The sequence below is a fragment of the Mobula hypostoma genome, chromosome 23, assembly GCF_963921235.1.
Source record: "Mobula hypostoma chromosome 23, sMobHyp1.1, whole genome shotgun sequence".
Lineage (NCBI taxonomy): Eukaryota > Metazoa > Chordata > Chondrichthyes > Myliobatiformes > Myliobatidae > Mobula > Mobula hypostoma.
Window position 1 is genome coordinate 19,454,190 of NC_086119.1, and position 26,686 is coordinate 19,480,875.

Genomic DNA, 26,686 nt, shown 5'->3' on the forward strand with positions numbered 1-26,686 from the left:
AGAATGTGCCCAAGTAGAATGAATTTAAGAACATGAATTTTCAAAAAATATAAATACTTAAATCATCGATCAAACGTGTGACTTGATCTTATACTTAAAATCTGATAGCATTGAACCTCCAAGGGTCTCTTGAAAAACAGTCTGTGCTCTGCTGATTCCAAGTGATTTGTCTTTCCAGTAAACAAAAGAATACATTTTCTATATGTCATCCTTTTCCAAAATGCTAGTGTGTTCTGTTGATCTACAGATTACATTAGTGTCATGTTTTAGAGAACTTTACTTAACAATATACATAATGTGAAAGTTTCCCTGTTTCTTGTGATATGCCTTGCATGCTTCTAAAATACACACTTGCTTTTGTTTTCAGGGGACGCGAGTGGTGTGGTTGGTAGAAACAACAGTAACAACTTTGATCTGAATCGCAACTTTCCGGATCAATTCTTTCAAATCACTGACCCGCAACAGCCTGAGACATTAGCTTTGATGGATTGGTTGAGCAGGATTCCTTTTGTATTGTCTGCTAATTTACATGGAGGTTGGTACTTCTTCTCCTTGGGTCAAGTTGGGTTTCATTTGTTATCATTTACTGGACATTTTGAGTAATCGGTAAGATGATGAAATGGCATAACTTCAGTCAATGTCGGAACAAAACTATTTATCTTTTCACCTTTTCTTCCTATGTTGAAGTAACTGAGTCCTAACTCTTAAATAGTTAGGATCCTGCCTTAATGACTATCATTGAGATCTGAATCTTGACAGTGAGTGTCAGTATCTTTTCCTTAACTTAAATGGAGGGACAGGAAAAGCACACCAACAGGCACAAGAATTAGGAGCAATAGTAGATCACTTTCCCCTTGAGCCTGGTCTGACATTTTATAAGAATGTGGTTAGTGTAATTGCGACCTACTGCCCGCTAAGGTAATCTTTCATCACTGAATCAAAAATCTATGTACCCTTCCCTTAAAGATATTTAAGGTTTTTCTTTTGCTGCTTTTTGAGGAAAAGATTTGAAAGACTCAAGAGCTTCTAAGCATTAGGAAAGAAATCAATGAGGCCATCTTAAATACCCCTTTTTAACAGTAATACCTAGTTCCAGATACTCCCACCAGTGGAAATATCTACCCAACATTTACCCTGACAAGACATCTCAGAATGTTGTATCTTTCAACCAAGTCTTGAAGGAGATGAGAGTTAATGAGCAGGTTTTAATTTTCTATAATTCCTAAGATTTTGGTGAAGTTTAAATCAGATTGGAAAATATCACATGTAACCCCATTATCAGTGAGTGAGTGAGGCCTCCATTGGTCAGGTTTGACCGTGAATATTGCTTCCTAGCTATCAAGATGCGCAAGCCTGGGCAGTACGATATGGAGAGCAAGCTGTTGCCCATGTAGAAAGCACCCCCTCTCCACGCATCTGATGAACCCAAAGGAATGGCAGAGACCGATATGGTTTGGTACCAGCAGCATCCCAGGAGTTGCCAATCAGCATTGAACTCAATGTAGGACTGCCTTAAGGACTCCAGCCCTGGATTCTTCCTCGGGTGTTTACTCCCGAAACCTTCCTGATGTGTGGGTATAGCCACAAGGTAGCAGAGGTCTGATATCAGAGTTCTCCACCTTTTAGATGAGCTGCCAACCACAGCTAATGAGCCCCATCTGATCAAAGCAACTGGATTTAAGGCACAAGTAACCTGCCTTTGCCCCTTCTCCTGTCAGTTGAAACGGTTCTTCCGGGCTTAGTAGTTAAGCCACACGTGAAGGCCAGGATCTGGACTTGGTTGTCAGAGGCTATATGAGGCTCATACCATTGAGAGCATTTAATAGGTAGTGGGAGTTTATCCCCATTACCACCACTGACTATAATAACATTAAGGAACCTGAGAAAACTAAGCAGAAAAAAATAGCCAGGCCTTGCAGAAGTGATGATAGAGAATTATTGCAAGCAGGTTGGCAGAATTTTGGAACTTTTTTCTGTGAAGGGTAAATTGATGCTTAATCAGTTGGAAATTTCCAATATGGTTATTTTTGTAAATCATGATGTTGCGTGTGAATCTTAATCTGAAATTTACAGAAGATCGTGTGATATGGGGCTTAGGCATGTTTATGGAGATAAAGTACAGGGCGTTACTATATCGAAATACAAACTCAGTACTTCTCTGCAACTATAGGAGAAAAAGTTTACTGTATAAAATTCAGGCAAATGTATGAACATGTTTTCTTAGAAAATTTGAAGAAACTTGTGACAATGTTGTATACTTTCATGTATCTCACCAGTATATCAGAACACTTTCAAAAATGAGTGACTGTGCTCTTTATTAGGTTCCCTAGTGGTGAATTACCCTTATGATGATGATCCAGATGGCAAAGAAAGATACAGTCAGTCACCAGATGATGCTGTCTTTCGCCAGTTGGCACTTTCTTTTGCCAAGGTATTCGATTTAATGCTGTTACTAAATTAACGCAAAGCTTTAATTTGATTCCTAAGTGTTGAATTTTAAAAATTGTGCTAGATGTTTTGTCATACATTATGATGTTGTAATCTTACTGATACTAATCTCTCAAGTTAAGACTTGCAGTTTTGAGTTAGCCCTCAAAGCCCTAATCTTTCAGAAATATAGCTTCCTGTACTTTTATCACTTATATGAGCTAGGCTTCATGACTCTGTGGTAGAGAATTCCAAAGATTCATTACCCTCTGAAAATAAATTTCTGTGTGCCCCAGTTTTAAGTGGTCACCCCCTGTCTTTTCATTCGACATGCTTCCATTTCTAATTATTGGAAGCACCTCAACATCAACTCCTCATGTACCTTTCAGCTTCTTGAATGTTTTGAAAAGACCACCACTTATTCTTAATGCCAAAGAATACAGATCTGACCTCTTTTGCTTCGCATGATAGGGCATCCCAGGAAATGGTCAGATGAATATCCTTCTGACTGCCTTTAATGCTGCTGTATCCTTTATTAAGTAAGGCACCCAAAACTGTATGCAGTACTCCAGAAATGACTTCACTAACATCCTATATGTTTCTAACCCATATTTCTTAACTCCATCCCATTTATAATGGAGGGCAATTGCTCTCAGAACTACTTGCTACACCTGCCTACTAACTTTGATTCATGCACAAGAACATATAAATCCCACTCATTTGTATTCTTTTTCCATTGTAATTATTCACTTTTTGATACCTCATACTTTCCACAAACTCTGTTGAATTGCACCTGTCTCTTGCATTTTCTCTCACTATTTTCCTCCCTGCGTGCTCTATCCCCCCCCATCAATTCCACACACAATGAACAGCCTCTCCACTATGCTGCAATTGTTGCTACTATGATAAAATTGCTATTTATAGTCTCTATTTATCTCTTGAATTAAATTCTTCCCTCCAATTTTGAATAATAAATTATACTATTTAAATCAATTAATGTTCTCTTAAGCTTGTTGAGATAATGGAAGTACTTGTTAAGTGAAAGCTATTTTATCTTGTTTGTGAAATTGATCAAAGAAAACTGCTTCAGTCCACAACTTCACAACAAAAGAAATGTCCACATAGAAACATGAATACAAAGGAGATGTTGATTTAACGTGAAGCATTTCAAATTTTCATAATGTAGATTTTTGCTTCACTTTATTAATAAATATTATGGTAGAATATATAGCTTTATTTTTGTATTTAAAGTTACTTCACTGGTCTTAAATATCTTTAAGTGAATCTGTTTTTCCTAAGGAAAACAGAAGAAAATTAGATTAAAGGAGGAAGGAAGAAAACTGTTAGAGATGGTCTTAATTGTGAATGAAATGATGGGAGGCAGTGTTTGTCGAGGGACCACCTATGAATAAGCTCGCAAGTTTGTGTGTGTAAAAGTCAGTGGAGAGAATGCATAGGGGAGAGAGGATGAACTGAGATGAAGTTTGAATTGACCGCTGATGAGCCCTTCTCTGTGTAGAGTGTCTGAGGGGGCCGGGGTAAAAAGCGGTGAAGCTTTCCAAAACAACTTATTTTGGCTCTTTGTGTAGACAGGATTGTAATCAAAGGGTGAGGTTTGAAGGAAGTAGAAGGGCAATGTCTGCAGAGTGGATATGAATGTCGTGACCTGGGCAGGTCTGGAAAGTAGAAAGCTGTCACCAACCCACAGTCAAGTCCATGGGCTTGAGGGTAATGCTATTAAGATTATGGACGTATGCCGAATAATTTTGTTTTTTGTGTCCCCAGTCAATCACAACTACCTTCCACTGCCCCCATTAACTGAAAACAAGGGAAAGGGGGAAAGACATGATAACAGAAGAGGGGGGCTTATTGGGGTAAACAAAAGTTTGAGATGAAGTGGTGGGAGTGTAAAATGTAAATAAGAATCAAGTTTATTATTACTGACATGCAATGAAATCACCTACAAACTGTTGCCTGTATCAGAGGTGCTATGGCAGTAAGTGAGGTCTGGAGAATATATAAGGAAAGGTATTCTAGAGTGAGCACTAATCTAAATTTACCCGTGGGATTGAAGTTCAAGGAGATGAGTAGAATCTGCTTCAGTGCAGTTAAATGCTGGAGAAGCTGTTTACCATAAGATTCAGGAGTAATGGAGAACTATATAACTTGTCTCAAAAAATTATAGAGAAGATATTTTTTTAAAGCTGAGCAACCGGTGCAGGCGTCAGCAAAAGCTAATGGAACTATCAGTTTGGTTATGGGCACAACAAAGAGGGAAGTACTTTAAATAAAGCAATTTAAATACAATGAATTCTAGTTAATTTGGCCATCAATTAATTGGGGCAGTAGCTTATTTAGAACCACTCTTAAAGAACAAAAACCAATCAAGAAAATAGCTGGGATTGCCTTCACTTATTTTGGGCACTATGCCATATAATTGGGACGGGGGGTTGTTGCCAAACAGTTTGAACTAGTCAGTCACATGCACTTGTGTGGCAAACAGTTTTTAAATGGCGTCAGTTCTGTGTGCTTGTGGTACGTATCTATCTGGGGCGACAGATGCCAATTCAAAAAGCAGGGATTTTTGATATCTTTTTTATTTTGACTTCATGCAGGAAGGTAATGAATGCAGTCCATTATCTGCAGTAGGTGTCTGTGACCATTTTGTTTATTTACAGTCAATCAAAAGAACACGACAACACGTTGAATGAATTTCTCCATTGATAACTATTCGGAACGAAAACTTTTATAGTACTGTAGTAGTATTGGTAGTGTTCTAATTTATTCTGTATTTCATTTCAGTGCATAATTTGCTACTCAGTTAAATGGTAGCTTGTCTTTTTTTAAAATAACTTTTAACTATTTCCATCAAACTTAGGCTGATTGTGGCAGATACTTAACTGGGTCAAAATGTACAGGTCCCAATGTATCCCATTAACCGGAATCCACTGTAATCAGTAGAATAGGAGCACAAAGAACGTATAGAATAAACTGAGCTGGTATGATTAATCTGAGAAAATATCACTGAGGAAGATAATAGCACACATGATGAGTGGCCTTCCAAGTAAATTACTTGATTTTTTTTAGGAGAATGGTGCAATGTATGAAGGTCATCCTTGTGCAAGTACATTTCCTGATGAATATTTTGCTGGAGGAATCACAAATGGTGCAAATTGGTATAATGTACCAGGTAAGATGTGTTTTAAGGTTTTACAACTCTGGAATTCACAACCTTTTTTTTTAAGAAAATTAGAGCTTAGTTTGAGTAAGTAGTTTTACAGCCCCCAGTATTCTGGGTTTGAACCTGAAGTCTAGTGGAGCTGGCATGTTCTTTCTGACTGTGTGCCATTCCCCTTTTGGTATTCCACCTTCCTCCCATATCCTTAAAAGCATGCTGATTGATGGTTATAAACACAAAAGATTCTGCAGATGCTGAAAATGTTGAGCAATATACATAAAATACTGGAAGAATTCAGCAAATCAGGTAGTATCGATTGAGGGGAATAAACAGTCGACATTTCGGGCTGAAACTCTTCGCCAGGTCTTGAAGGGTCTCGGCCCAGTGGTGTATTCCCATCCATAAATGCTGTCTGACTGATAGTTTGGCTGCAGTAGATTACTGAAATTGATGTACCTTGGGCATATCAGGATAGGTGCATAGGAGAGAGAGCAATTGGGTAACGGATCTCAGGTCAACTCAAATAGTTCTTCCAGTATCATGATAAAATGTGACAAGTAAGTAATGGTCTTTGTTCTAGCTATTGACATACAAGTTGGAACCTGAGCTGAGTAAATTCCTGTAACGTGTTTACAGAACAATATTGGCAATTTTCTTAATTGCTTATCACCAATAATCTAAGTGCCCAAGGCAGATCCTGCCACCACAATATCTTAGTGAAGGACCTACTCCCAAACTGTTGATGTGCATGTTTTGCATTTCAATTATTTGAAGGTTTTGCCCTAGGGAAATCTGATGACTAAATACTGGACAGCTGCGGGACTAATTAAAAGTTGTCTAACTACTTTTTGTGTATGATTTAGTGAGTTTGCAGTTGGTGGCTATAAAGCCATCACAAGACATGGTTATTACCATTTTATTAATCTTCATGGTGTAGTTTATTCAGGACAATAAGGTTTAATAAATGGAAGTCACAATTTATTTTAATTAGTGATAATTGTTCCATGACCAGCTTTGTCTGTTGTCAATTAGATGCTAACTGAATTGTGCAAATAATGCAGCCCTATATAATTTAATCTGGAGGAAACTACAGCATGTGGAATGCCTTTGGATCACTCAGAGGAATGTGATAGTTTCTATGCAGTTTGTTTGCACTCACATTATTATATAGATAGCAAGGTAGATCCAGGTAGTTAATATGCATATATCCTCTGAAATCAGTCTCATTCATCTCCACAAATTTTCCAGGAGTGCAGTAGTTTAAACTTCATAATCCCAAACTGTATTGCACCTACTGCTACCAACCTTGTAGTTCCCACACCCCGCACTTCCCGTTTCTACCTCCTACCCAAGATCCACAAACTTGCCTGTCCTGGCAGACCTATTGTCTCAGCTTGCTCCTGCCCCACCAAACTCGTTTTTGCATACCTCGACACGGTTTTATCCCCCCTTGTTCAATCCTTCCCTACCTATGTTCATGACACTTCTCACGCTCTTAAACTTTTCCATGATTTTAAGTTCCCTGGCCCCCACCGCTTTATTTTCACCATGGATGTCCAGTCCCTATATACTTCCATCCCCCATCAGGAAGGTCTTGAGGCTCTCCACTTCTTTTTGGATTCCAGACCTAATCAGTTCCCCTCTACCACCACTCTGCTCCGTCTAGCGGAATTAGTCCTTACTCTTAATAATTTCTCCTTTGGCTCCTCCCACTTCCTCCAAACTAAAGGTGTAGCTATGGGCACCCGTATGGGTCCTAGCTATGCCTGCCTTTTTGTTGGGTTTGTGGAACAATCTATGTTCCGTGCCTATTCTGGTATCTGTCCCCCACTTTTCCTTCGCTACATCGACGACTGCATTGGCGCTGCTTCCTGCACACATGCTGAGCTCATTGACTTCATTAACTTTGCCTCCAACTTTCACCCTGCCCTCAAGTTTACCTGGTCCATTTCCGACACCTCCTTCCCCTTTCCAGATCTTTCTGTCTCTATCTCTGGAGACAGCTTATCCACTGATGTCTACTATAAGCCTACTGACTCTCACAGCTATCTGGATTATTCCTCTTCTCACCCCGTCTCTTGCAAAAATGCCATCCCCTTCTCGCAATTCCTCCGTCTCCGCCGCATCTGCTCTCAGGATGAGGCTTTTCATTCCAGGACGAGGGAGATGTCCTCCTTTTTTAAAGAAAAGGGCTTCCCTTCCTCCAGTATCAACTCTACTCTCAAACGCATCTCCCCCATTTCACGCACATCTGCTCTCACTCCGTCCTCCCACCACCCCACTAGGAATAGGGTTCCCCTGGTCCTCACCTACCACCCCACCAGCCTCCGGGTCCAACATATTATTCTCTATAACTTCTGCCACCTCCAACAGGATCCCACCACTAAGCACATCTTTCCCTCTCCCCCCCCCCCCGCTTTCCGCAGGGATCGCTCCCTACGCGACTCCCTTGTCCATTCGTCCCCCCCATCCCTCCCCACTGATCTCCCTTCTGGCACTTATCCTTGTAAGCGGAACAAGTGCTACACATGCCCTTACACTTCCTCCCTTACCACCATTCAGAGCCCTAGACAGTCCTTCCAGGTGAGGCGACACTTCACCTGTGAGTCGGCTGGGGTGATATACTGCGTCCGGTGCTCCCGATGTGGCCTTCTATAGGCAAGACCTGACGCAGACTGGGAGACCGCTTTGCTGAACACCTACGCTCTGTCCGCCAGAGAAAGCAGGATCTCCCAGTAGGCACACATTTTAATTCACATCCCATTCTGACATGTCTATCCAGAGCCTCCTCTACTGTAAAGATGAAGCCACACTCAGGTTGGAGGAACAACACCTTGTATTCCATCTGGGTAGCCTCCAACCTGATGGCATGAACATTGACTTCTCAAACTTCCACTAATGCCCCACCTCCCCCTCGTACCCCATCCGTTATTTATTTTTATACACACATTCTTTCTCTCACTCTCCTTTTTCTCCCTCTGTCCCTCTGACTATACCCCCTGCCCATCCTCTGGGTACCCCCCCCCCACCCGTCTTTCTCCCTGGACCTCCTGTCCCATGATCCTCTCGTATCCCTTTTGCCAATTACCTGTCCAGCTCTTGGCTCCATCCCTCCCCCTCCTGTCTTCTCCTATCATTTTGGATCTTCCCCCTCCTCCTCCCACTTTCAAATCTCTTACTAACTCTTCCTTCAGTTAGTCTTGACGAAGGGTCTCGGCCTGAAACGTCGACTGTACCTCGTCTTAGAGATGCTGCCTGGCCTGCTGCGTTCACCAGCAACTTTGATGTGTGTTGCTTGAATTTCCAGCATCGGCAGAATTCCTGTTGTTTGTATAAGAAATTAGAATTATGTAATTGCATTTTTCCAGTAAAATGGTGAGGTTGTCTATTGTGTTATTTTTTTGTTTTAACCTTGGTGGTTGTCCCTAATTTTGTTTCTATATTAGATTGCTGTTCTGAAACCGCTAAAATATAAATCCTTGTTCCACAGGTGGTATGCAGGACTGGAATTATCTTCATACAAATTGCTTTGAAGTTACTATTGAATTGGGCTGTTTTAAATTCCCCTTCGCTGAAGATCTCCCGAAATATTGGAAGCAAAATAAGAGGTCTCTTCTACAGTTTATAAAACAAGTAGGTTGAATCTTGCATCAGGCAGAAGCTTTTCATTCCTTTGTTTCCTTAAAGCAAGACTGTGATGTCACACTGTCTCTCAGGAAAGGAAATCTGCTATTATCTGGCCTGTTTGTGATCTGCTATCAATACAGACATAATAGTGTAGTTAATTCCTAATTGCTTCCTTGGATCAGGGGTAAATCAGAATGGGTCATTAAACATTCATATTGCCCCGTTGTGTAACCATTTACTAAAATTTTGTTGCACCCCTCCCTGAGGCGAGAGTTATAAGAATATTTAAAGGATTGGTACGTTGTAAGTATCTGAAGGAATGAAAGGGAGTGGCTGCAGAGATGGTGGATGCACTATGTGTAGCTTATCAAAATCTTCTCCAAGCAGAAATCCTAGTAGATTGGAAAATCACAAACGTAATACCAATCTGCAAGGAAGGAGGGAACTGGAAAGCAGGAAACTATAAGCAGGTTAACTAACATAATACAGAAAATACTAGATTAGGCACAACACTTTTTGTTATTTATATTTTACTGTACATCTTTGCACTGCTGCAAGACAACATATTTCATGTTATGTAAGCCAATGATAAATGTAATTCTGAAGTGGAATCAGAGTTAATACTTCAGGCTTTTTGGACAACTTGTTTACCATCTGGCTTTGGGGAAAATGCTGGAATCCAGTATTGAGGTATAAAAAATCCTTAACTAGCGGAAGACAAAGTCAGGGCATGTGGGTCACTTTCAGATTGGCAATCAGCAACTAGTAGGGTGCCAGGGATTATTGCTGGGGTCTTAACTATTTACATTCCACATTAATGACTTGGACGAAGGGACCAAGTGTCCTATAGCCAAACTTGCAGATCATATCAAGAGGGGCGTGTTAGCAGAATATGAGAGCACCGAGAGGCTGAAAAGGATGGGGAAAAATCCTTCTGGAAGAGTGCAAAAAGCAACTTATAATTCACCAAGAGTGAGACTACAAATGTTGCAGAACATGATGCTTCTGAGAAACAATCTTGCCATGCAGGTGCTGCAAATAAATCGAAAACCTAATTAATTTTAAGGAGCATGAATATAAAGGTTAAAAAAAAGTTTTCATTCAACTTTTCATCATGCTGGCGAGACATCTGAACTACTAGAGAGTTAAGGGGTGTTAGGGGGAGAGTGGGGAAGGAGGATGGGAAGCTGGTACTGAGTCCAAGTTAGAATAAGCCATTATCTGATTGAATGGTGGAGCAGTCTTAAGTGGCTTGCTCCTGCTCCTGTTGAGTCAAACTACCAAAGGAAGAGGAAAGAAGAACTTAAATGGACAGAAGGGAGAGCAGTGATCTAATATAAGAAGTGCATAGGATTGAATAAAAATACAGGCAATGCTAGAAATCAAAATAACCAATGATATAGATAAAGTAGTTATCAGAACATCCCAAAAAGTGATTATTTCCATTAATGTTGTAAACACTGAGTGTCTGCACTATTAGGTGCTATTTGGTTGTATTGATGGAGTATTTTGGTTCGATTAAAACCTATGAGGGGCATTGAAATTTATGCGACACAGTGGCACAGCAGTTAGCACTGCTGCTTCACAACATCAGAGCTGCATGTACCACCCTGCTTTCTTATGTGTAAAGTTCCTCCCTGTGCAGTTGGGCATAGCGGCTGGCAACCTTGCCATATCTTAGCTGTTTTACGAGGCTGAGTTTGCTAGAGCGATGCTGAACCGAGCACAGGTGGAACTCGTGCAAGGAACCAGCCGGATTCGAACCCGGGGCCTCTCACCCTGAAGTCTGGATGCAGATGCCAGTATACCATCGACACAAGTGGCATCTGTGTGATTTGCTCATTCCCCTTGTGAGTGCATGGATTTCCGAAAGATTCTTCAGCTTCCTCCCAAGTGTCAAGCATGTGTTGTATGTAAATTGTCTACTGCAAATTACTGCAGTGGGAATGGGACTGAGTGGGATTGCTCTGTTGGGAGACAGGATGGACTCGGTGTTATAATTTTTGTAGCACTGGACGAACATTTCTTGTTCTCTCTGGGGTTTAAAAGAAATTCCTTGGGCTCCATCACTGTTGTGACCACAGCTGTGCTACAGAGTAGCTAGTGAAATTCTTGATGTGAGATTAGCAATACCAGCAAGATTTTGTTTATCGGTTTGTGCTGAGTTAGCTGCCTTTAGAGAGGGGAACAATGGTGATGCTAAAGTCAGTCTATTCAAGGGAAAGCTGACCTGAATTCTTACTCCTCTGCCTCTGCTTTTGGTTACTATTTTAACAGGTGCATCGAGGTGTGAAGGGATTTGTAATTGATGCCACTAATGGAAAAGGAATTTTCAATGCTACAATCATTGTTGCTGAAGTGAACCATCCGGTGAGGTCTGCTAAAGATGGAGATTACTGGCGTCTGCTTGTTCCCGGTCGCTACAAAATTACTGTGTCAGCTCGAGGGTGAGAAGCGATAAACCACTCATATCTAAATTACTTAAGTTTTTGGCACAAGCACAAAAATACAGAGATGCAGTACTCTCTGGCTACTCTTTGTCAGTAGCTTTCCTGACTGTTCTCTCAAAGGCCTTTTCACAAAATACAGCGGTGTAGTGCAAACCTGTAGAAATTCTCCAGCATTTCATGCAGGGCCAGAGCAAGAGAACAGAGAGCTTGTTTTTAATTGAATTAGTTAAATGTTTCTTTCTGCTTAAAACTGCTGAGTTTTACTTTTTGTTTATTTTTAATAGGCTTTTGATATCTGATATTTGAGCTGCATTCAAAATCATTCTGGTCTGAGGTCTGACAGCCAGCCAAGCCAGAAGCTGTCAGATTTTTCTCTGCTGTTTTGCATACAGGGCTTTCTTGTACTCCGCTACCTATATGATATGGGCCTTTGTCCTATAAGTCCCTGCCACTATATTGATCCTATCCATTAAGGAATGCGTTGATTGTGAACATAAATTGATTGCTGAGCACAAATCAGCAATGAGCCTAGAAAGCTTGTCACTGGGAGGAGGTTCTAGATCAAGATGCTGAAATGTATTTTTGAATTATTTTCTTAAGTGAGTAAAAGATAATTACAACTAGGCATATGATTTTTACAGTTGTATTTCTGAGCTAGAATTTATAGGAATGGTGTTTAGTATTTACAGAATGTGGAAGAGAACGTTATGTTACAGTGAATTAAAAATTGTCGAAGGGCTTTTCTGCTGGGGACATCAGTATACTATAAAACACAACCAAACATGTTGCAAGGAAGTGTTCATTTTTAAGGTGCTGTCCATGCTTTAGGTTAATTAAATTTGTAATTTGCAAATATTAAATGTACGTAAAGAAAAATGGTTCATAGTAAGTAACGCTCATGTTTTCTTACAATGGCAAATCTTGAAGAGATTAAATGTGTTTGAGCCCAAGAGTTGATTAGCAAATTTCTCACATGAGTCGTACAAAAAATTGAATCCAATTCTGTAATGTATTAATAATTGTGGCCTTATTCTTGGCAGGTATGTCCCAATGACTAAGAATGTGACAGTTGTGGGAGAAGCAGTCGAAGTCAATTTCACCCTTTCACGTGTTGCTGATGGCCATGACAGCAGCCTTGACAAAGTGCTGATCAAGTCCTCAGCAAACCCAGGGCAGGAATTTGAAAAACTTATAAAGAGTTTGTCCTCAGAAAATGGATTGCATGACCTGATTTTGTCTGCATCTGTTGACCTTAATCTCTACCGTTACCATGACTATAAAGACTTGTCTGAAGCTCTTTGTGGGCTACATAGCAACTATCCAGCAATTACGAAATTGACCAGGTAAGTATTGCATTTTTTTCTTTCTGGAACATCCTGCTTAACACTACTTACAAAGTTCTGTATTGCAAAAGAATGACAGCGAGGGCACTTCAAGCTCAAGTGTCTTCTACTGGGCCGTGAATCACGTTAATCTAAGGCTTTTAAGGATCTGCAATAAATTTCAGTTGAAATATAATTTGTTAACAACACCTAATTTTGTAGAGTATTTATTTGCATTTATAATTTTTTAAGTTGCAAAAAAAATGCAGTGAGCTGTTGATGGGCACATGAAAGAAGATACAAAATTGCAGAGAGAAAGGAGATAGATTGATAGAATTGATCTGTTAGCCAGCATTGATCAGTGGGTTAAATGGCCATGTGTTACAAGTGAGCATATACCTATGGTGCTACTGTAACACTGTTAGCCATTTATTCATTACTTATTAGAAGCTTTTATTCGTTACTTATTAGGAGTTTGCATGAGTTTTATTTTCCACTTGTTAGTTAATCATCTGCCTTTAACCTATTTAGCACCATATGTTCTAAAAATCACAAATAATTCTCTTGTAATTCTTTGAGATTGGAATCGGTAATCTGCAAATCCTTTTGAGAATTATTATTTGATTAGTTGATACTAGCTCAAAGGTTTCAAAAATACATTTAATGTCAGAGAAATGTATACAATATACATCCTGAAATACTTATTCTTCGCGACCATCCACGAAAACAGAGGCGTGCCCCAAAGAATGAATGACAGGTAAATGTTAGAACCCCAAAGCCCCCCTCAGCCCCCACCACGCATAAGCAGCAGCAAAGCAATGATCCCCCCCCACCAGCCAAATAAAAGCATCAGCGCTCCCCAGCAAGCACTCAAGCGTGCTGTGTGGATCCTTTAATTATCTCTCTGACATCGATTATTCTTCATCCTGTCAAAATGTATTAGGGAGGCTGAGAGTGATTGGCATTTGAAAATGAAATTGGACCCAAATATATTCCTAAGAATAGATATTGTGACTTTAAAGATTCATAATAAAACACTAATGGCTAAATTTTGCAGTGTGAATGTACAAAGGCATTGAATCTTTGAAACAGGTATTGAAACTGCTGTTATTTCTGACTGCATGGGAGAATCATGTTCTGATCTCCATGTTAGGTAGAAAGTATGTAGATCCACTGGAATATGTTTAACAGTGGTTTACCAGGACAGTGCTGGAACTGTTCCAGGAAGAACGAGCAAACTGGGTTCTTTTTCTCTCATTTTTTAAAAATTTAATAAGAATGGTAAAGAAATTTGCACTTGTGGTGGAGAGCTAAGTCACTGCAGAGAGTAGTGGAAGTGAATTACATGAATATATTAATCAGGCGGCAAAATTAAAGACATGAAATGGGCAAAAGATGTACAGTAGTCAGAGTCTTGCATGGAGCATAGCACCAATATGGTTTGCTTGGTTGCATGGCCTGTTCCTGTACAGTATATTCAATAAAAATAGCTTCTAAGAGAAAGCACTATATTAAGTTTACTTTGTGGAGGGATTGTCTGTTTTACGATACTGATTAGGTAAAGCAGTTTTGTCCATTCCCTTGTCCATTCATTCCCCCCCTCATCCCTCCCCACTGATCTCCCTCCTGGCACTTATCCTTGTAAACGGAACAAGTGCTACACATGCCCTTACTCTTCCTCTCTCACAACCATTCAGGGCCCCAGACAGTCCTTCCAGGTGAGGCGACACTTCACCTGTGAGTTGGCTGGGGTGATATACTGCGTCCGGTGCTCCTGATGCAGCCTTCTATATATTGGCGAGACCTGATGCAGACTGGGAGATCGTTTCGCTGAACACCTACACTCTGTCCGCCAGAGAAAGCAGGATCTCCCAGTGGCCACACATTTTAATTCCACCTCCCATTCCCATTCTGATATGTCTATCCACGGCCTCCTCTACTGTAAAGATGAAGCCACACTCAGGTTGGAGGAGCAACACCTTATAATCCATCTGGGTAGCCTCCAACCTGATGGCATGAACATTGACTTCTCAAACTTCCGCTAATGCCCCTCGTACCCCATCCATTATTCATTTATTTATATACACACATTCTTTTTCTCTCTCTCCTTTTTCTCCCTCTGTCCCTCTCACTATCCTCTCACTATACCCCTTGCCCATCCTCTGGGCTTCCCTCCCTCCCCCTTTCTTTCTCCCTAGGCCTCCTGTTCCATGATCCTCTCATATCCCTTTTGCCAATCAACTGTCCAGCTCTTGGCTCCATCCCTCCCCCTCCTGTCTTCTCCTATAATTTAGGATCTCCCCGTCCCCCTCCCACTTTCAAATCTCTTACTAGCTCTTCTTTCAGTTAGTCCTGACGAAGGGTCTCGGCCCAAAACGTCGACTGTGCCTCTTCCTAGAGATGCTGTCTGGCCTGCTGCGTTCACCAGCAACTTTGATGTGTGTTGCTTGAAATTCCAGCATCTGCCGATTTCCTCGTGTTTGCATTGATAAATTAATACTTTTCTATCATATGAAGAATAGCACTCAGAAACTGATGCTTGTAATTGCACAACTAAATGGAAATATTTGGAGAAATTTGTGTCAGTCTGGACCAATCAATATGATTCTTTTAAAATCTAAGTCATACTGAGCCGCTTTTTTTGAAGTATAAGCTTCTGTTCAATAATTACCTGTGCTCCATTTAATTTTATAGAAAATTGGTATTAATCTTCTAGAAATGTTTGTTTTTAACTATGCTATTAATAATATGTCCACTTCCCACTTCATTGTCTAATTCAAGGGAAGGTTCAATATTGGACACATGGACTAAGGGCAAACTGGACTTAACATTTTTGTTTTCTTTTACATTGTGATAAAGTTTGGGCCAGAGTGTAGAGGTTCGCCATATTTGGGCCCTGGAAATATCAGATAAACCTGGAATAAAGGAACATGCAGAACCGAAAATTAAGTTTATTGCTGGAGTTCATGGCAATGCACCTGTTGGGACAGAGCTGCTTCTGGCTTTTGCAGAGTTCCTTTGTATTCTTTTTGGGAAAAACCAAGCTGTTACACAGGTAATGTTTTGCCATTGTTCTTGTATTCAAATTTCAATTGCAAAGGCTTTCCTTTAGCTGCACTTTTCTCTTGCAATTGAGCATCGTTAATATTTTAAGTGCATATTATTCAGTGAAAATTACTAGCCAATGTCCATTAATTGCTTTAACAAGATGGACCATTTTAAAGGAAAAATGCTTCATATTTCCTCATTTAAAAACTGCAGGGAGATGAGACTGAACAACAGATCCGGTGGATCCTGTGGTTAGAAACCATGTCAACGTAGAATTATCAAATGTCAGTTATTTTGGCAATATTGGTATTAAAGGTGACACATTGTCCTACAATTTCAATGCACTTGCATACAATTGATAATCAAGTACTAAAGAGCTAATAACTAGCTCACCCATTTTCCCAATTCACTGAGCTCATATGGACTAGTTTAGTAATTGAAGATCTAATACAAAAGTTAACGTAAGTTCTTTGTTTTTAAGAGTTAAAATATTGAGCATCACATTGTTATAACCCTGAGAACAAGCACAGGCACAGAATTGACGTACTTCTGTAAAGTTCAAGGAGCTTCAAATTGAATTGTGGATTTCATCCTGTAGTGCATTTTTTCCTTTAAAATGGTCCATCTTGTTAAAGCAATTAATGGACATTGGCTAGTGAATTTCCTACAATACGAAAATTTCAATTCTGTATCCTTTCTATAGTATTGGAATATGCATAACCATTTGCTCCCTCTAGCCAAATTTGTTGAAGACTATTACTCAAATTCTGATATCTATGCAGGATGTGGTTAGATCACAAAATATTGGCATATCTTGTGATATGGAATCTTTTGCCACATCTGCAATGCTGCCTGTTCCCAGTAGAATATTAATGTCAAGACCATTCTATAAATTGGAAGTAGCATATAAATATCTAATAAATCATTTATTGTTAATATCCTTAAAATTGCAATACCTGGTAGCTGTTTGTGCATATTTATTTCTATTCTTTTAAATCAGCAAGTTTGAAATTCTTGGCACATTGAGTTTTAAAACATGGAAGCAGCCAATGTAAACATATCCATAAAGAGTTCAAAAGTTCACATTTGGATTCCCTTTCCAAGTCTTGACAGGGACTTCTTGGCACACTCCGCTATTCAGGAACAACTTCTTCCCCTCTACCATCTGATTCCTAAATGGACATTGAACCCATGAACACAACCTCATTTTCTTTTAATATACAAACGTTTGTATATTATTTCTGTTTTTGCACTATTTTTAATCTATTCAATATACATGTATAGAAACTGTAATTGATTTTATTTATTTTTTCTTTCTATATTATCATGTATTGCATTGTACTGCTGCTGCTAAGTGAAGAAATTTCATACTTGCCGGTGATAATAAATCTGATTCTGAAACAAGAACTCTGAGGTGCTGAAAATTTGGATGGATAAATTAGGTTTACAACTTAATTCTTTCACATTTTCAGATTTCCTTTATGAATGCAACCCCTGTGTAAGTACTCTAGGTAATTAAGAACTGCAGTTGATCATGAACAACACACACACAGCAAGTCGGGCAATATCTATGAAGGGAAGTAAACAGTTGATGTCATCACGGCCCTATGTGTCTCCGCAGTTGATATTTATTTATTTAGAGATACAGCATAATAACAGGCCCTTCCATCCCAATTACATTCATGTGACCAATTAACCCATTAAGCCATACATGTTTGGAATGAGAGGAAACCAGAGCACCCAGAGATGACCATGTGAAGAACATATAGACTCCTTACAGTGGTGGAATTGAACCCAGGTCATTGGTGCTGTAATTGTGTTACACTAGCCACTATGTTACCCTGCTGCATACTTTAAGCTTTGTACTTAATTGTTAGAGAGCAAACCTTGAATTGAAAACTAAATTTAAACTTTCTTTTTACCCCCAGTTGATTAAGGAAACAAAGATTGTGATTGTACCATCAGTGAATCCTGATGGAAGAGAAATTGCACAAGAGGGACAGTGTACGTCCAGAGTTGGGCAAACTAACGTACATGGCAAAGATCTCGACAGTGATTTTACAGGTAACCTATTAGAACAATTAAGTTCAATTTGAATTGCCGATCTAGAGCCCTGTCATTAAAATGTCCATGCTCCAGAAGTTTTCATTTTAATTATTTATATTTGAAAGCAGAAATGTGCATTGGGAGCATAGTTCATATCTGTGCTATTCTGGTTAATTCATCTTGGGCCTGTGTTGAAACCCACTCTGTCCTGACTTCTATTGTTTCAACAATACGAAGCGTGATTGATAAGTTCGTGACCTAAGGTAGAAGGAGTTAGTTTTAGAAAACCTAGCACATTTATTTTTCCTACATTTACACGCTTAGTCCAGCAGTCGTGGAGCACACGGATCCCTTCTTTGTACAAGTCGGCGTCTTGGATCTCCAGAAAGTGGTCCACAGCAGGGGTGATTGATAAGTTTGTGGCCTAAGCTAGAAGGAGATGAGTTATTGACTTCAAACTTTCTGCATTTTCACTCAGTTGAAGTACATCTGCATGTAACGAGAGCTGTATAACTCATCTCCTTCTAGCTTAGGCTACGAACTTATCAATCACCCCTGCTGTAGACCACCTGGAGGTTCAAGACGCTGTCGTTACATGCACGTGCAGTTCAACTCTTTGAGTGATGATGCAGAAAGTTTGAAGTTAATAACTTAACTCCTTCTACTTCAGGCCACGAACTTACCAATCACCCCGGCTGTGGACCACTCCTACAAAGAAGGGATCCGTATGCTCCACGACCGCTGGACTAAGCGTGTACATGTAGAAGGGGACTATGTTGAAAAATAAATGTGCTAGGTTTTCTAAAATTGCCTCCTTCTACCTTAGGCCATGAACTTATCAATCACCCCTTGTATACATAAGCATGAATTTAACCTTATTATTGTGCTAAAATGGACAGGAAGATATAAAAGATGGATTTACAATTGGTGTTTACAGTATATCCAGTAAAAGGATTTAATTAAATATTTATTTTGGCCACAAATAATTTTGAGCAATAAACTTGCTCCATATCATCCAAAAGCACATTTCTGGGGTCATTTTATAATCATGGGGGTTTAATGCCAGAAATCAGTCATAATTTGGCTAGTTAAACGTAATCATAATTTGACTAATTTAAAATTAAGTGATAAGTGTGTCAATTGAATGATAAATGTAGTTTTCACATTCTCAGAATGCTAGTATCAATCTTCTTCATGTTTTTTGTAAGCTGAATAGAAAGAATGAGTTTTGCTCGAGAGCAGTTCTTGAAGACCAGATGGTAAATACAATAAACGGTACCTTGTGTTTTACCAGGGAACTCATCAGAGCAATTAGCAAAAATGCAGCCTGAGACCAGGGATATTATCAAGAACCTGATCCTCAACCAAGGGTTTACACTGTCCGTTGTTTTAGATGGTGGCTCTCTCCTTGCCACATATCCTTATGATAAACCTGTACAAACAGGTATGTATCTACATTACAGCCACAGTGAATATTAACTTCTCCAGTCTAATGTTGTCAGAAGTATTACCAGTGGCTTATTTGTTTAATCACTATGATGTGACATTTGCTAGTAATGTTGTCATGGATGTCAGGTGAGAACAAGATTGATGGGGGATGGGGGGGAGGAGTTGCATGGCGAGGTAGCCCGACCACCATCCCAGCATTTGATGCTAATTACTGTCAGTTCTTTTCACCAAGCCACGTTGTTTGCAAGACTGACTTGCAATATTCTCCCTCCTTACACCTCTCCCCACTTCTCATCCCCCCCAGCCTTCTCTGTTCTTCCTCCTCTGACCCCTCTTTCTTTCTTTTTAAATCTTTTTATTAATTTTCAGGATTATAAACGTGGTAACAAAGTTGATACAAAGAGATTGGAATAGTCTTAATAAGCATATACAAAAAGGATTTTAAGTAACATAGGTATAATAGACTTCCAAACTCATAATGAAATTAGTCATAAAGAAAAAAAAAGAAATAAAAAGAAAAAAAATATATAAACAAAGAAAAACCCCCAAAAGAAAAAGAAAAAAAAACCCAAAAAGAAACAGAACAAAACAAGGCTAGACCAATGTCTTGAATCAGACACGTTCAGTAATGTCGTCAACGCCGCTCCTCTATTCGTGTAATTTAAGTTAATAAAAAAAAAGATTCGGAAAGGTCAAATTATATCATATGAAAATGTTGCATAAAAGGTTTCCAAGTTTCTTCAAATTTAACCGAAGGATCAAAAATAGCACTTCTAATTTTTTTTAAATTTAAACTTAATATAGTTTGAGAAAACCATTGGAATGTAACAGAAGGATTGGTTTCCTTCCAGTTCAACAAAATAGATCTTCTAGCCATTAAAGTAGCAAATGCTATCATCCAACAGGCTGAAGAAGACAAAACCATTGGCAATCCAAAAGTTGCCGTAATAGGACGGGGTTTTAAATCAAAACATAGAACTGTTTAAATAATATCAAAAATATCTTTCCAATATTTTTCCAAAAGAGGACAGGACCAAAACATATGAGTTAAAGAAGCCACCTCAGAGTGACATCTATCAAAAAGAGGGTTTATATGGGAATAAAAACAGGCTAATTTATCTTTCGACATATGGTCTCTATGTACTACTTTAAATTGTATTAATGTATGTTTCACACATATAGAAGAAGTACTAACTAATTGAAAAATTTTATCCCATTTCTCTATAGGTATACAAAGTTGAAGTTCCCTTTCCCATTCATTTTTAATTTTATCAGATATACCTGGCTGTAATTTCATAATTATATCATAGATAATTGCTATTAATCCCTTCTGAAAAGGATTTAAACCTAAAATTTGATCAATAATATCAGTAGGTTTTGAAGTCGGAAAGGTAGGCAACGTAGTATTTTTAAAATTTCTTATTTGTAATTATCTAAAAAAAATGGGATCTAGGCAAATCAAATTTCTTAGATAACTGCTCAAAAGACATAAAACAATTATCCAGAAATAAGTCACAAAAGCATATTATACCTTTCGTTTTCCATATCAAAAAGGCTTGGTCCATAACCAAGGGTTGAAAAAAGAAATTAGATATAATAAGATTTGATAACATAAATTCATTCAGGCCAAAAAAATTACGAAATTGAAACCATATTCGCAATGTATGTTTAACTATAGGGTTAAACATTTGTTTATTCAATTTAGATAGTACAAAAGGAAGTGAAGTTCCTAAAATGGAAGCTAAAGAAAACCCCTGTACAGAGTGGCCTTCAAGGTTTACCCAATGTGGGCTTGGAGTTATATTCCAATCTTGCGTCCAAAATATTAAATATCGAATACTAATTGCCCAATAATAAAATCTTAGGTTAGGCAATGCCAAACCACCCTCTTTCTTGGATTTCTGTAAGTATTTTTTTTACTTAATCTGGGATTTTTGTTTTGCCATATATAAGGGGAAATTTTAGAATCAATAGTATCGAAAAAGGATTTAGGAACAAAAATTGGTATCGTTTGAAATAAATATAAAAATTTAGGTAAAATAATCATTCTAATAGCGTTGATTTGGCCAATCAATGATAGAGACAATGGAGACCACTTAGTAATCAGTTGTTTAACCTGATTAATTAATGGTAAAAGGTTGAAATTGAATAGATCCTTATGTCTCTTAGTAATTTTAACTCCTAGATAAGTAAAATAGTCAGTAGTCACTCTAAATGGAGAATTTCTATAAATGGGAACCTGCATGTTTAAGGAAAAAGTTCACTCTTACCTAGATCCAGTTTATAACCAGAAAAACTACTAAACTGAGCAAGCAAAGTTAATACTGCCAGAATAGATTTTCCTGGGTTAGAAATATATAGTAGTAGATCATCTGCATAGTGATAATTTATGAGTCTCATTTCCACGGGTAACGCCAAATATATTAGGGGAGTCACGAATAGCAAAAGCTACTTTAATACTTTATACTTTATTGTCGCCAAACAATTGGTACTAGAACGTACAATCATCACAGCGATATTTGATTCTGCGCTTCACACTCCCTGGATTACAAATATTAAATATTAAAAATATTAAAATAGTTAAAATTAGTAAATATTAAAAATTTAAATTTTAGCTTATAAATAGAAAATAGGAAAATGGGAAGTAAGGTAGTGCAAAAAAACCGAGAGGCAGGTCGGATATTTGGCTGGTACGGCCCAGATCCAGGTCAGGATCCTTTCAGCAGTCTTATCACAGTTGGAAAGAAGCTGTTCCCAAATCTGGCCATACGAGTCTTCAAGCTCCTGAACCTAGGTTAGGTTAGTGGTTCCAAAGCAATATCAAATAGTAGTGGACTAAGAGGACAACCCTGCCTAGTACCACGGAGTAGATGAAAAAGAGGGGATCTTTGATTATTAGTAAATACCAAAGCCAAAGGGGTGAGATATATCAGTTTAATCCGAGATACAAATATCGAACTAAAATTAAATTTCTCAAGGGTGTTAAATAAATATGTCCATTCAACTCTGTTAAAAGCTTTCTCAGCGTCCAATGAAATAACACATTCTGGAATTCTGGGTGAAGGCGTATGAACAATATTCATTAATCTAATATTAAAAGAAGATTAACGATTTTTAATAAATCCAGTCTGATCAGCAGAAATAATTTGAGGTAATACATTCTCCAATCTCATTTCCAGTATTTTAGAAAAAATCTTAGAATCCACATTCAGTAAAGATATAGGCCTATAAGATGCATATTCAGTAGGATCCTTATCTTTTTTAAGAATTAGGGAAATAGAAGCTCGATAAAAAGATTGTGGTAATTTACCTATGGATGCTGCATCCCTAAAAACTCTACATAGCCAAGGAGTCAGTGTAGTAGAGAAAAATGTTAAAAATTCTACTGTATATCCGTCTGGGCCAGGTGCTTTACCTGAGTTCACCAAAAAAATAGCGTTCTTTATTTCCTCTACTGTAATAGGTACATCTAGTTTTGAACATTCATTAGATGATAATTTTGGAATATTCAATTTCTTAAAAAATTCATGCATTGTAGTAAAGTCATCAGGAAATTCTGATTGATATAAGGAGGTATAAAATTCTTGAAAGGATTTATTAATCTCATCTTGGTCAACTGTCAAAGTGCCATCTTGTTTACGAATTTTAAGAATCTGTCGTTTAACCAAGGCTGATTTTCAATTGATCAGCCAATAGTTTCCCAGTTTTGTCACCATGTGTATAGAATTGACTGTTAGTTTTGATTAATTGACTTTCAATCGAAGATGGTAATAAGACATTATGTTCCATTCGAAGTTCAACTCTCTGTTTGTAAAGTTCCTGATTAGGGGCTATAGAATATTTCTTGTCAACTTCTTTAATCTTGTCAACCAGTTTAAATATTTCATTATTAGTTCACTTTTTTAATCCAGCAGTATATGAAATGATTTGTTCGTGAATATATGCTTTAAAAGTATCCCATAATGTCCCACTGGAAATATCCTCTGTAGAATTCATTGTAAAGAAAACATTAATCTGTTCCTCAATAAACCTGCCAAAATCTGAGTCTTGAAGCAAAGTGGTATTAAATCGCCATTGTCTAGAATTAGTAAGTGTATCCCTTAAGTTAATAAATAATTTCAACAGTGCATGGTCAGAAACAGCAATAGAATCATATTCGCAACCAGTAACAAGAAGAATTAGTCGAGAGTCGATTTAAAAAAAAAAGTCAATTCTTGAATAGTGCTGATATACATGTGAAAAAAATGAGAACTCTTTCTCATTTGGATGTAAGAACCTCCAAATTTCTGAGATTCCAGAGTCGGTCATAAAAGAGTTAATAAGGGTAGCCGATTTGTTCGGAAGTACTTGATTGGACTTGGATCTATCCATCAAAGGATTTAAACAACAATTGAAATCTCCACCCATAATCAACATTTAGTCATTTAAGTTAGGAAGAGATGTGAAGAGATTCTTAAAAAAATCAGGACAGTCAACATTTGGGGCATAAACATTAAGCATAACAACTTTTTTGTTAAATAACAAACCAGTAATTAACAAAAATCTGCCATTCGGATCTGAAATCGTCTCATAGTGCAGAAATGAAATTGGTGGATCTATAAAAATAGAAACGCCTTTTATTTTAGCCTGTGAATTTGAGTGGTACCTTTTTCCCTTCCAGAATCTAAAAAAACGCTGATTATCCTCTTTCCGGACATGAGTTTCTTGTACAAAAATAATATGAGCATTCATCCTCTGGAATACTTTAAAAACTTTCTTCCATTTAATTGGGTGGTTTAAACCACTTGTGTTCCAGGAAACCAAATTAATAATCTTATCCATTGTAATGAGCTCGAGCATAAGGTATGTAAAGGGTTAACCAGAGTACAGACTCATGACCCCAGAAGAGGAAAAAGCGTCCAAAGAGGAACCGGAAGTTACGATATTTCAGACATTTTGGTAGTTTCAGGTCAGCCCGTTTAAAAAGCAAAAAAGAATTAAAAATAAGATCAAGAATACCACTCTGCTCCCACAAAAACCCAGAAAAAAGCCAGAAAGTGGCCAATGCTAAATCTAAAGCTAATCCTAACACCATCTTTCCAGAAGGCAACCCAAAAGAAATATGTTTATCAAAAGAAATACCACTCATATTCAAAAAAAAGTTTTAAAAAAAGCTATAACGGTAAGAAAAAGCTTACAACGATTACAAGCATCGAATAGTTCTTTCTTACTCATATCTCAACGAACATCAAACGTCAGATCATATTACTATATTAATTTTTCATAATAAATGATCAGAAGTGATGTTAGAAACAGAAAGGATTCTGGGAAGAAGAAAACAATCCACCATCTTAAAATATAATACTCCAGTAACATTTCAGAAAGAAAAGAAAGCAAGCATTAAAGTTGTAAATAAATAACTTTCAAAAAATATTAAGAGTAAGATATACAAGATCATTAACAGAAAAGCATAATATCATTTAACAGTATAAAGCGTACCTACACTGCAAGATCAAGGGAAAAAACCCTCGAACTATACAAATCAAAGATGAGAGAGAGAAAAAAACGATACATTAATTAATCCTCCACAGAGGGAGGCAGATTGTCGAGAAAACTTTGGGCTTCCATTGGATTTTTAAACAGGCTACGCGAGTTGTCCAGCATAACCACTCTCAAACAGGCTGGAAACAGTAATGCTATTTTATAGCCCCGACAATCAAGTTCTGCCATCTGTGGTTTAAAAGCCATCCGTTTTTTCAATACGTCTTGACTGTAGTCTTCGACAATCCTGAACTTGAATTCTTGAAATTGGATCATACCTTTCTTCCGAGCAGCTCGAATAATTCGTTCCTTGTCATGGACATAATGAAACCGAATGATGATTGGTCTCGGTCTGGCCAATTTCTCCAGATTAAAATGAAAAATACGGTGCGCACGATCTAATAGTGGGGGCTCCTCCAATATATCGGAGCCGAACACATCCATTAGCAATTTAAAGAAATATTTGGTAGGATCTCCCGTCTCAACATCTTCAGGAAAACCGATTACTCGCAAATTCTGTCGTCGGGAGCGATTTTCAAGATCAATAGTCTTAGCTTGATGACGTTCCAGCAGCTGAGTTACCGAAGTTAAACTTTTCTCAAGAGCTTCCATTTATCGATCCCTTTTGCGGCCATCTTCATCTAGTTCCAAGATTCTAACTTGTTGATCAATTTCACGTCTGAATATTCTTGAATCTTCTTGCATCGACTTCAACACTCCTTCAATTGCAGTGAGTCTTTAATTAACTGTTTCATCTAGAAGTTTCTTCATTAGCTCCATAGTTATCGGAGCTTCCTTCAGTGTTCCAGGATCACCATTTTTTTGCCTGTTCCCGCCGGAACCTTTCCCTTCTTTAACTTCTCGTGCTCTGGTATTCATTTTCAGTAAGTAAAAGTCGTAGTTCAATGATATAAATGTAATATAAGTCGTTTAGTGTAGGTATAAAATAAAGGCATCCGTTAGTCTTGCGAGACCATGGATCTTCACCTGGAAAGTCTTCACTCTCTAGGGCACAGGCCTGGGCAAGGTTGTATGGAAGACCAGCAGTTGCCCATGCTGCAAGTCTCCCCTCTCCATGACACCAATGTTGTCCAAGGGGAGAGCATTAGGACCCATACAGCTTGGCACCAGCGTCGTCACAGAGCAATGTGTGATTAAGTGCCTTGCTCAGACACAACACGTTCCCTCTGCTGGGGCTCGAACTCACAACCTTCAGGTAGCTAGTCCAATGCCTTAACCACTTGGCCATGTGCCCACCCATGTAGGTATAGGTGAAGTAAATAAAAGTGGTTACATGTAAAAAAGTAAAGGGTATGGAGTGACGCCAAAGTACAGCTTATTCCATGGGTCCCCTGCCAGAAAGTCCTCCTCTGACCCCTCATCTCACCCCAACATCAATCCCTGCTATGTCCTTGCATTCCTTCCTGACCTCCTCTCCAACAATGAGTGGTCAGTCCTCAGCAGAGTCTTCACCTTTGTACCCCTATGCCCATATCTTAATGAATTCCAAAGTCAAACTCTTTTCCCCAGCTTCTTTGCGTGCTATATTGCCAAAATTGGAGGACAACTCAACCCAACCCTCAATCACCTGAGCTACACATCTTCTAAATAATTTCTTT

The 26,686-nt window shown here is 38.4% G+C and overlaps 1 protein-coding gene across 1 annotated transcript in view; it reads left to right on the forward strand.

The window, feature by feature from the left end:
* LOC134337058 (carboxypeptidase D-like) overlaps positions 1 to 26,686 on the forward strand; it is a 74,307-nt gene that overhangs the window by 34,516 nt on the left and 13,105 nt on the right. Inside the window, exons 7-15 of the mRNA XM_063031850.1 lie at positions 368 to 535; positions 2,322 to 2,431; positions 5,515 to 5,617; positions 9,096 to 9,238; positions 11,510 to 11,679; positions 12,723 to 13,025; positions 15,864 to 16,059; positions 17,981 to 18,116; positions 19,393 to 19,542. Coding sequence (XP_062887920.1) covers positions 368 to 535; positions 2,322 to 2,431; positions 5,515 to 5,617; positions 9,096 to 9,238; positions 11,510 to 11,679; positions 12,723 to 13,025; positions 15,864 to 16,059; positions 17,981 to 18,116; positions 19,393 to 19,542 — 1,479 coding nt within the window. The remainder of the gene's footprint in view (positions 1 to 367; positions 536 to 2,321; positions 2,432 to 5,514; positions 5,618 to 9,095; positions 9,239 to 11,509; positions 11,680 to 12,722; positions 13,026 to 15,863; positions 16,060 to 17,980; positions 18,117 to 19,392; positions 19,543 to 26,686) is intronic.